The sequence below is a fragment of the Girardinichthys multiradiatus genome, chromosome 1 (assembly GCF_021462225.1).
Source record: "Girardinichthys multiradiatus isolate DD_20200921_A chromosome 1, DD_fGirMul_XY1, whole genome shotgun sequence".
Taxonomy (NCBI): domain Eukaryota; kingdom Metazoa; phylum Chordata; class Actinopteri; order Cyprinodontiformes; family Goodeidae; genus Girardinichthys; species Girardinichthys multiradiatus.
Window position 1 is genome coordinate 6,477,188 of NC_061794.1, and position 12,560 is coordinate 6,489,747.

The window sequence follows — 12,560 nt, forward strand, 5'->3', positions numbered from 1 at the left end:
GACACAGCAAACATGTGAAGGAAGGTGCACTCATGTCAGCTAATCCTGCACATCACCCCGGACACAACATCCACATGCTGTGGGTATACTTTTTACACCAGGGGTATTGGTCAGTATTACCGGAAAGATAGATAGAGCTAAACATAGCTAAATGAAAAAGATTTGAAACTGGGTGTTAGATTGGCCCACTCTTGACCTCCATGGCACTAGTTGACTGGGTTGAAGAGGACTGTGCCCTCCCCCTTGGTCCTTTTGAGTTCCGGCTGTAATGGCAGGCTCTCGCCTGCCCAACGGGTTGGGGAATGAAGGGGGGGGGGGGGGTTGCTATTTCTTAGTGCTGAGCAGTCTTGCTGCCGGGGTTTTGTTCGGGCATGGAGCCTCGGGGGTGACCTGGTTTTGTGTCTTGGTCTGCTTGCACTAGGGGACATTATAATGGTGCTGAGTAACAATCAGTGCCCTGTGTCCTTCGCTGTCCCTCCTTGGCCCTGCAGCTGCTTTCCTGTGCTTTACTGGGTACCTACAGTACCTCCGTTTGGGGAGCATGGCTGCTGTGAGTTGGTGCCTTCTGTCTATCTGCCTGGGGCTGCTTTGGCCTTCAGGAGCCAAAGCCACCTGCGTTCTGCTGCTCTTGGGCATTGAGTGTTACAAACTTTCAACCTGTCTCACCATTCTAACAATTTGCACCTTCAGGTGGCAGATTCACTCTCACACACAAACTCAACATAAAGACACTTACTTCTACACACATGCTCATCTACACAAAACACGCACATGGGCACACACAATCACACACACACATTTCTATCCACCCACACATTCCTGCACAATAATACAAATGTTTGATGGTCATTTAAACAAATGTTTCTATTACAGCAATGTGGCCTGTCAACTTTGATGCCAGATGCTGCCTTGAATTTATAAAATCAATCACGCAGATATGATGCCATCTTCAGACATCCTTTATGTAGAGCAAAACTATCCTGATACATGTAGCCAACCAGCTTCACCATGCCTGAAATGCCAAGACAGGATATGTGAAAAGAAAAATAAAAGAAAAAAAAGGAGAAAACAAAAGAAAGAATGAGAAAAATTAGGTTTATGTAATTATATCCAGTTATATTCAAATGCTCCAGCAATAACCTCATGATGACTTTACTTAATCTAATGCTGTACTATGCAGAATGTGTCTGCTCTGATAAAGATTCCCTAAACTCAGCAGGACAAAGCCTCACAGAAACTCCAACAGCAGGGCAGTCTGATCCACTTTCTGCTCAATTCAATTTCAACTAGTTTCAAATTCAGCTAATAAGTATTTGACCACATGGGGCACTTGTTTGCTGTGGTTACAGCAAAAATAACTTGTTTTGAATACCGACTGCATTAGCAGACTGTACCTTATAGACCCTTCATCCCAGTGAATACACAAAATAAAAATGTGAGCATGTTATAAGCAACACAATCTGTTCATGCATTAGTGCTACAAAATTCTTTTGACATAGCCAAGAAAAAAAAACTTAAATCAATGAAAAAGAATTACTAATTTTATCACTTTTAAACAAAATAAGACACGTTTTTATTGCTTTACTGCCTTAAATGGAAAAAAAAGACAAACACTTTCCTCTCATCTCATCTTCAGCCCTGCAGTTATCCTTTAAAATCCACATTGTTTTGAACCTCAAACTGATTTTTAGGAACAAAAAGCTACACAGAATACATTTTCAATGTTTTTAATGCTATTTTCAACCCAACTTTTCAGAAAATGTTTTATATTTGTTTATTAAACTATGTTTCTCTGCTGTCACTTTCTGCAAACCAAACTGTCATTCAGAGAGAATAAGAAGACCTTGAACCTTTACAACTGTGATGAGAGACAAATATATCTACTAACCTTTACGACAAAAAGTACCAAAAGCAGTGTAAGGTTCTTTAAAGGATGACGTATAATTGTATTTCTCAATGAGAAAAAAAGCCCACAGGTGGAAATATAAGAGGAAAACCTAATTCTCGGTGTGAAAAATATCAGCGGCAGTAGAGTCCCTCAGAAGATATTACACTGCAGCACCATTTGTGTAGATAAAATAAACGTGATTAATTGTGAGCTAGCAGGCAGGGACTTGCCCAGTAAAAGAAATGAAGTTATTCTCAGCATGGTAAGGTCTGTCGACTCAATGCAGGCTGTTAAATACTGTAACAAAACACGTTTTCTGTATGTTTTTTTTGCCATAAAGAGACACAGCTGCTTTGCAACATTGGTTTCAACAGTGCTGGCTATTGACAAGTAACCATTAGAGCAACATTTCCTCTCTTCCCATCAGTGATAATATCTCTGCACACTGTGACTGGATCATTAGCAAAGAAGACCCAGCTATAAATGAAGTCCAGGGCGCATTGTGATACATTGAGGTGAGGTCTACGGTTGTCATCTAACATTATTCCTCCGCACTTTAATGACGGAGGAAGGAAAAAATAACCTCTTTGCAAAGAGTTGGAAAAGAAAACCTTCTCAATTAAATGGCTTCTGCGGTTTCAAATTAAATCTTTTTGGATGAGAAGTAAAAGATCTTAAACACAAAAAACTTTTAGGTTTGTCATCTGCCTTATTAAACTCTAAATGTTGTATTAAAACAACCAAACTGTGGTTGTTTTTCTAACTCAGTGTTAGGCCCAACAGGCCAAATACAAAAGACACAATGGTATTTCTGTATTTTTGTTGTGGCTTTTGTATTTGTGTTTTAAGGGATTTGCTGCAAAGTCAATGCAAACATCTGTCCACTGTCTCTACATGCTCATCCAAGAGGAGTGAAAGTTTTTTTTTTTTTTTTCTGTTTCCTGTTTTTGTTTTGGCCTTGTAACAACTCGTTATCATCTACCAGTTAAATGTTCTGGATTTTCAGGTCACTGATCAATATGTTTTAGCAAAACAAGTTTTTTATTGTATTGTCCTGTTGATTTGAAAGTATGGCCATTTGGTTAAGCAATAGGCTAAAGTTTTTAATTTTATCTTTATTTTATAGATTCTGGAACACTTGATCAAGGTGGATTACTTGCTGTACATGCATGCTTAGTATGAGGGATTGCTGCAGAGTCAATGCAAGCGACTGCCCACTGTCACTACATACTGCAAGTCACTGACTCAATGCAATCTGCTGGGTGTCCTTAGATAGACAACTATTTGACCAATTTGAATAATAAGCTGAATTTGACTGCACTGTTTGACAATTAGGATCAATTGGAATATATTCACCTGACTTGAAATCTGTATGATTTGATTGAACTGACTTTGTAAAATCCCTTGAAATGACATGTGCTGTGAATTGATACTATATACATAAACTGAACTGAATATAATTGTTTTGACTTTTGTATTTGTGTTGTGGCTATTGTATTTGTCCTAAGACCTCTGGGCCACCATACCTAGTAGAGCACTGAAATTTCATTCCCAAATCAGTTTAATCTTATGAAAAAAATAAATAAAAATGCAATGGTAATGTCATAGAAAAGAATTTCACCCCATTGATTTTCAGTATTAACAAACCTTTTACAAAGGGACCACATGAAAAGTGTTACATATACTTATAAGGCATCAAACGTTGATGTTTCACAAATTTACCTTTATTTCCTTATGTATATACCCATGTACCCCAGCATACACATCTTGATAGAAAGCAGTGTGACAACAGCTCAAACTGCTGCTTAGGGCCCCTGGGTCAGCCGGAGGCCCCAAAGAGTGACTTACATTATATATAGATCTCCAAACTTTAGTACATTTTAGTACATATGTACCTATAATGTTAAAATGTTGAATCAGCATACTATGGCTTACAAAACATGAGCTGGGGATCTGCCATAATACACTGATGTGATTTCAAGCCTCTCTGAACAGCTAGATTGTTGTGAGATTTGTGAGATATGTGCAAATCCTAGCATCATGTTTTGCCATGTAATTGTGATAAATGCTTAGACAGCGCTAAACCTACATGCATCCCTGTCGAAGTGGTCGGACAGGCTAAAATTTGCTAAAATAGTAATTTTTGTGGATGCTTATATAAGATAATGCAGCAGCAGTAGCTAACATGAACGCAGTCTGTTGATTGATGTGGTAAAGCACACCCTCTTGTGTAATAATGCTTTAATTAGCAACTCCCTATGTACTTTCTAGAGTGATTTTTTTCAGAGTGTGTCTTTTGCTCCCTGTCAATAGAGACCATGATGTTTACCAAAGAAAATGTGCTAAATATAGTAAATGTAAATGTCAAACCAATATTGATTTTGGTCATATTCAGTTTGCTGTACTAATAGTTACCAAGTCAAGATGTTGCAACACCAGTAAATAGTTGGTTCCGAATAATGCAGAACAAGTTCACGTCAACACTAAACAACGGCAAACAGCTATGTACAAAACACATTTGATGACTAGTTCACATTAGAGTTACTTTTCTCAACGCCTTATCCATTTTCAGTCTTATGATTCAAACTTTCTGCTTCAAGAGCGTGGACGTCAAACAACATAAAACCTGCTGACTAAAAAGTTATGTGAGCCATCAACTAAGTCAATATTTACACTACAAATACAATTCAAAATGTAGTTAATAGAGTAATTTTACATCCCTTTGATGCGGCGGCTACACAGTCACAGTCATTTGGCAGGTTGGTGGTTTACTTTCTGTATCTTTGAATGACGTAATGGACTGATTACCCTGTATGCACTTCCTGGCACAGAATCTTTGGGTACATTTTATGATATTTTGTTATGTTGTAATTGTAACTGTTGACAAATAGGTATATTAGATAGGATTTACCTATTACAATATAAATAATTTGCTGCCTAAAGTATGCCAGAGTCACATTCATTGTTTGTCTGCACAAGGAGGATTTCACTCGTCTTCTGAATATTGTTGGAGGTCTCAATATCAAGGTGTTTCTCAGCGGACCCTTTGCACCGATTTTCTGTGGAGATGAGGTTTTTTCCAGACTTCTGATGATTAATAAGTGGTTGAAAAAAACATGTGCCACCACACCTGTGAACTTCATCGACAGCTTTAATATTTTTTGGGAAAAAAGACAACTCTTCAAGCAAGATGGTTTCTCTTTGAACAAGCCAGGAGCCAGACGTCTCACATCTAATCTCTTCTATTCAGTAAATAATCCGCCAGCAGCTTCGACCTTCAGCAGAGAACATGGAGTATCAACAACAATGATAACGCTGCCTCCAACAGCTCCAGCAGAAACAATCAGCCAGTTGGCTGAGAAAGAGAGGTCATCACAAAAGGTCTCCCCGTCGAAATCCACAGGAGAGGTGGACCCCCTCGTTATACCCCACTCCCCCAAAACCCAGACCCAGACCGACACCCCTGGTAAACCCCCCTCACCCCAGACCCCGACCCAGACCGCACAGAACTCTCCCATCTCCCCACTGAGCCCGCTTTTTGCTTTACTGGATTCTGATAACATGAAAGGAGCTCTTAAAATCGGGACCCAAATGGCTCTGACATCTTCTCCATTCAAGGCCCTGCTACTGAACCAACATCTTTCAAATGCCGCAGACCTCCACCACCTCCTAATCTATCTCCTCCTAATCAGGACCTTCAAATCACTTTTCTGTAATACAGTCTGGGCCCCAGTGGTGATTCTATCAGAAATGAGCATGTCCAGGAAAAACTTGGGCCCCTAATAGGAGATAGTTGTAAAATCTCTGTGCTTATACGTGACAGAAAGAACAAAGCCAAAAGGATAAGAGACAGTAATAAACAATCAAAAAAAGCCATAAACTGTCAGGTACACAGAATTAATATCAACAACTAAGTCATATAAACTGGCTTTACTGAACATTAGATCTCTGTCAGGAAAATCATTTTTAATCAATGACTTTATTACTGACCATGATCTTGATGTTATGTTTTTAACAGAAACATGGTTACATGAATTTAATGAAGCTCCCATTCTGATATAGTCAACGCCTCCGAACTACAATTTTCTTTGTGAGAGAAGACAGCAAAGATAAGGTGGAGGGGTGGCCACTTTGTTTAAAGATTTACTAAAGTGTAAAAAAGTATTTCTGGGCAAATTTGACTCTTTTGAATATTTGGCTCTCCAGGTAAAGAGCCCTAATAAACACATCCCTTTTGTCAGGTGTTTTCCCCCAGGCCCTGAAAAGAGCAATTATCAAACCTCTATTGAAAAAGAGCAACTTGGACAAGCTGCCACTACAGAACTACATGCCAATATCAAACCTCCCTTTCATCAGTAATGTTAGGGTTTTTGTGACTTTTTGTATTGTTTATCACTCATCTAAGTGCTTTTCCCTCCTTACATGATACAGGAAGGGAGATGGTCACAAGAATGAGTTATGCTTTTATTCTTTTATTATTTTATTATTTTACTAGCAGCATCGGTGGGCTATACACCAGGTCCCACTTCCCACTTCCTCTGTTTGTTTATAATCAAGACAAATGATCCCTAACCTTTCTGACCCCCCCCCACACACACACACACACACACCCACCCTTGTCTTGATTATAAACAAGATGACAAGTTTCTTGGCTTGTCTATATATTTTGTATAAGGCATGCATTGATATGACAATTGTAAGAAGGCATTTCCTTTAGTTGACAGGTTAGAGAAACACCATATTTTCCTTTATTAGTATATGGACCCCCTGATAAAGCCTTGCCCACCCTTTGGCCACCCCATGTTAAAAGTCTAGTTCCGCCTCTGGAAATAACTCATCAGTTTATACAGTTTATAATTGTACTGATAATTTGTCCATGCAGAATTAACTGTCGCGTTTTGTTTTGTTGGTTTGTAAAGCCGAATGACTCCAAGGTGAAATAGCATGGGGTCCGCTCACTAACTGTCCATGCATCATCAACGCAGCGCCAATAGCGAGCACGCCTCCTGCTATGCCAAATATAAAAGCTGCTGCGCTCCGATTTCCACATCTCGGTTCACAGGAGTAAATTTATGAGGACATAGGACTTGAAGCTTATATATATATATATATATACACACATTTATATATTTGTAGTTTTCATATATAAAACCAGGATGGATATAAACTTTACTCTCCCAGAGCACAACCTGGCCGGCTTCGGTGCGCTGGCACAGTGCGTTTTTGGGAACAAGTCGCTGTTATCTGTTGGAAACGACACCGGCGTTTCTAGAATGGAAGAAGAGGACTTAGAGGTGAACACTGACATCTACTCTAAGGTGATAGTTACTGTCATCTACGTGGCTCTATTCGCCGTGGGTTCCCTGGGCAACTCTATCACTCTGTACACCCTGCTGACCAAAAAGACCCTGCAGAACCTACAGAACACCGTGCACTACCACCTGGCCAGTCTGGCCGTGTCGGATCTGCTCATCCTCATCCTGTCCATGCCCATTGAGCTCTACAACTTCATCTGGTTCCACCACCCGTGGGTGTTCGGGGACGCCTTGTGCAGGGGTTACTACTTCCTCCGGGACAGCTGCTCCTATGCCACCGCGCTCAACATCGCCAGCCTGAGCGTGGAGCGCTACATGGCCATCTGCCATCCATTCAAAGCGAAGAGCATCATGTCCCGGAGCCGCACTAAGAAGCTTATCAGCGCAATGTGGATCGCGTCTTTCTCGCTCGCCATTCCGATGCTGTTCATTATGGGCCAAATCACGCGCAACGGGGAGAAGATATGCACCACTATTGTCTCTGCTGTCACTATGAAGACCGTCCTGCAGGTGGGTGGTGGGGAATTTTCTTAGTGTTGCTGGGTGCGAGGGGCTTTATGCTGGTGTCTCAGCTGTTGGTGTTTTAGCACCGAGATGAGCCAGAAAAACAGTGGAAATACATGTACACATCAGAACCTATATAATCTCAACTCTTAGGTTAGTTTGGTTGTGAGAGGAGGGAATGCAATGAAGGAGACATCGGAGAGTTTGACAGGTTTTTTGACCATAGAGTGAAGGCTTTACGCATGGCTGTGTGTCTGATTGGCAGTTCCAGTTTGTGCATTGACATTTGCGGTGCTGAGTCTAGCCAGAAATGTTTCATATTCTGCAATGAGGGTTATTTTTGTTTAAATCTGACACAAAACGTAGCATAAACCCTAAATCATTTTTGTTACTTCATCAAGATATTTATTTCCATTAAAATACATGTGTTAGTGAAAGGTAATAATTAAGGTCATTTAAAGCCCTCACTGTTGGAAGGATGCTACAGGTGTGATTCAGCTGCTTGTTCACATCTAAAAAATGGCTGAGGAATGAGATATTTCAAATCCAGTATCTATAGGCTGTACAGATTTTTTCACAAGTATTCACACCTCATAATTCTTATGACATTTTGTTACATTACAACCTTAAATTTCATTGTGTTTGAATAGGATAGTAAATGATAGACCAACACAGTCATGCTTAGTTGGGAATTTAAAGGATAAATGACATTAAACAAAAGTAAAAGAATAATTTACTGTTGAAATCAGCCTACTGAGTCATCTCTTTGCTAAACGTTTGCCACAATTACAGCTGCAAGTCTTTTCGAGCATATCTATACCAACTTTGATCATCTAGAGACTATCATTTTTCCTGAATCTAATGCAGAGCATCAGTGCATCTTGCCACATATTCTGAATTGGATTTAAGTCTAGACTTTGACTGGGCCATTCTAGCAATTAAATATGCTTTGCTCTAAACCACTCCATTGTAGCTCTGGCTGTATGTTTAGGATGAATGCTTCTCTGCAAGTCATAGGTCTGCCCTAAAGATCATAGGTCATATAGGCCAGTTTCTCAGTTAAATAAACAAACAAATTTGCTATTAAATAAGTGGCACTATTGGGCTTGGCAGTGTGTAATAACTAGACTAGCTAAAGTGGAGACACAGCTTTTAAAAGTGGCACACAAGAATAATTTTTAAAGCATCCCTAATTTCTACTTTGATATCATATAAATCATATGAAATTTCCCACCAATCAATGTAGAGCATACAAAACCCTCTACATTGTTATGAAAATTCCTTCATCCATCTCATGGGATGTTTATTCTCTTGCCATCTAGTTGAAGAAATCGCTTCATTGGATCAAGAAGAACCAGAATGTACATGAATAGTTATTCCACATGCCAATAAGACTGCTAATCTCACTACAATTAAATTATAAAAAAATATTTTATTTTTTTTCAGCTCTGTTCTTAAGTGTGCTGTTTTTAACATTCCTGCATTTAAAGCAACTTCAGTCATAAAAATCCCATAGCAGTTTATGCAGACATTGATTTATCAGCCTTTTTTATGTATTTCATGTATGTCAATATTTACATGGGAAGTGGAAGGTGTGCACCACCAATTATCTTCCTGTGTAACAATAGAACATAGAAAGTGTTTCCAATCAAAGTCCCAACCAATGAGAAAAGTAAGACAGTGGAAAAGAATCAATAAAATGGCATTCACTTAAACCACTATATGATTTTTTTCTGATTTTATATGTAGATTTATGTCCATTAATGTTTCATGCTCATTACCTCTTTCACACAGGAAGGACATTGGTGACGCACTATCTCCATTCCCCATGTTAGCACTAGACTTTAGTGTAAACAATGTGACGAATGCGTTCAAATGTGCATGGCATAGTATTTGCATGAACCATTATGACATTATTGATTTTGAAGTTGTTTTGAGACTGCACAAGTCTGCTTCAGTATTTGCACTTTTGGGACAACAGATTGATCTGGGTGTTTGTTAGGGTTCTTGGTCTATAAAAATGCTAATAGAGTTCCCTGTAGCAAGATAATACGGCCTAAACTGCTGTTATAAAACCTCTTTAAAAATGTTCTGTATCTATGACAATTTTATATTACTATCTCCAATACTAGTCCCACTTTAATGCAGCTTTTCCATTTTTTTTCTTCTTTCTTTGCTGTGTTATTGTGTCATTGATAGATTAATATTAGCCAAAAGAAGCATTATTTTGTTTCGCTGGATTGTGATGACTAGATCAAATACTGCCACAGTACTTTGAAATCACTGCAGTCATGTTGTCCGGTAACAAGGTGCCCCCCTGCATCACTATTAAGGTTTTTTTCCAACTGTTTCCTTTGTCTCCTCATACCCTGTATCTCATATTTGTTATTTTCCTTCTTCTATTTACCATATCTACATAAAGATTGCTAACAAGAGTTGCAGTGATGCTGAACGTTGTTATTGTAGTCGGCTTTGATTGAATTTATGCATAGGAAAGGCTGTAGCATATATTTTGCTTCACAGAAGAAAAACTCTTCCACACAACCCCACTATTAAATTCAGAGACTGAGGAATCAGTGGCCAAGAAAGCAAATACTTTGTGTGGAATTTTTTAAGAGTGGATGTGTTTCTGAATAATTGTTTACATGCACTGAATGGTATTGTCTGTTGCTTCATCAGGCCCCCTGCTACACCAGAGGCTCCACACATTTAGGCTCTCTCCACAACAGTTAGTGACTCAGAGCATGAGAAGGTACATTTGTATGTTTGTAGATGCTTGGAAAGACTCAAGTGAGGAAAGTAGGTAGGAGTATGGAGAATGGTTCTTTGTGTATTATTAGGAGCACAGATTGAACGCTGCTTGGGGTGAGGCTCCGACCTTCTTGATGTCAGCCTCACCACTGCTAGTTAATCTGGGCTATTAAGTGACAAAAATAAGTAATGCAGCACATCAAGAATTCCTTCTGTAAACCAGACTCATGGGCTGCAGACATACATAGGAATATTATTATTTTGTTAAAAATAAATTCCTTTAGTTTTAGGAGTTAGTATTTAATTATTAAGGAAAATGCAAATATCTGGTTGGAATGGGCTAAAGTCTCCACATTCATTGTTTTCTTTGTTTTAGTTCTTTAAAAATCTTATGCAAACATTCATCACTTAGATAAATATAATTTGTTTACATTTATGCAACAAAGGTCAATTAAAGTACAGTTTAATTAGGAATATAGGAGCGGTGCAAATGGAATGCTGCGAGAACATTAACACTTCCTGAGGCATGTTTCGCTTGCTACGACTGCCTCTTCCAGTAGATGGCACTTTAAGCCACCTACCTATGGTGTGGCAGTTTCTACTTACAGTGATACTAATGAGGATTGGAAACTAGAATAGGATATTAAAATGGCATATCTACATTTTTAATTCTTTGCTCCTGTATAAAATCATTGAACATACATATGAATGTGTTACCTTCAGGGACAGACCAGATCAGAAAAAGTCTTTAACAAATCTCCTTAAAATTATTGGTATGGTACTGTAAAGCAAAATATGGCTCTGATTAGGATTGAGCAAAATGGACTTAAAATTCTTTTTGTTTTTTTTCACTGTGTCTTCTCTGGCAGAGTAGCACTCAGAATTGTTGTCTGAGTGCCAAGAAGAAGCCCAACAGATTTTCTTTCACAAGTGGAGCATTACACCTAACGTTATAATGCTCTGCTTGATATAAGTATATTAAAAAACTTTATTAGAACCTGCTTTGAGATCATATTAATTGCAATAAACATGGAGATGGAAATGAAAAAGAAAAAAAGAAGCAAGAAGGAAAAAAGGAAAAAGGGAGAGAAGGAGAAACAATCAGAGGAATACAGTGGCCTTGAGATGCACACCAACATTATCTGAAACACTTATACAAAGACAAATTAACATTTTAGGAAACAAATTTACATTTCAGCAAACACTTTAACAAACACGAAACACTTTTACAAATGACAAAATCTTACGGAAAGGGAATGTACCAATTCCAACGCTGACCCAGAAGTGATAACAGGAGTGCTCATAGTAACCCAAGATGGACAGCAGTCGAGTGGTGTTTTGCCTGTTTTGTGGCACACATATGAGTAGATTAACGGGGTTTTGTTTTGCGTGCGGTCGGTCCTTATAGTCTGAGATACAGCAAGCTCAATTCGTGGCAGTGGCAACTAGAAATGGTCCTTCCGCCACCAGAGGGTGCAACAGGGTGCCAGACGAGCACTAATAGCTTCTAAGATGCTGCCACGGCGGCTGCCGCTGTTTATGCCGAAGCAAATGCTGATTATCGGCAAATGGGTTGTCATTATAGTTATTAGCTACTGTTATTCAGTAATTAATTTCAAATGATGATGTCATTATTAGTTAATTAATGAACAGTTTTAGACCCATAATATAAGGTGGCTGTATTCGCTTGAGATGGAAACTATGTGCTGAAAGGATAACATAGAGACATTCCGCAAACAGTCAGTTTATTATAGATCATGAATGGTTACTGTGAAATGTTACTCACAGAAAATTAAAATGAATTATTTAAAAACACGCTGCCACTCTGTAGAGTTCCTGGCCACGAGGGTGCAACAGGTTGGCAGACCAGCTGTAAAACCCTCCAGGATGCTGCCATGGCGACTGCCTCTGTTTTACTGCGGTCAAGCCAGCTGCCTCCACTTCAAAAATGATGGTCAAATCAGCCCTCACGCGGTTTTGTTGTGCAAAACATCATGAATCATGGTGGTGTTGCTTGCTGCGATCTTAGTAAAAGCAATATTTTTTAAATGAACTTACTCGTTGTGATTGATGTCATTGTTGCTGTTATTTATATCAGATAT

The 12,560-nt window shown here is 38.9% G+C and overlaps 1 protein-coding gene across 2 annotated transcripts in view; it reads left to right on the forward strand.

Annotated features, from left to right (window-relative positions):
* Nucleotides 1–6,941: 6,941 nt before the first annotated feature.
* The window catches only part of ntsr1 (neurotensin receptor 1 (high affinity)), a 95,313-nt gene continuing 89,694 nt past the window's right edge, over nucleotides 6,942–12,560 (forward strand). For both annotated transcript variants that reach the window (XM_047352036.1, XM_047352115.1), the window contains exon 1: nucleotides 6,942–7,713. In XM_047352036.1, the coding sequence (XP_047207992.1) occupies nucleotides 7,045–7,713 (669 nt within the window). In that variant the 5' untranslated portion in view covers nucleotides 6,942–7,044. The remainder of the gene's footprint in view (nucleotides 7,714–12,560) is intronic.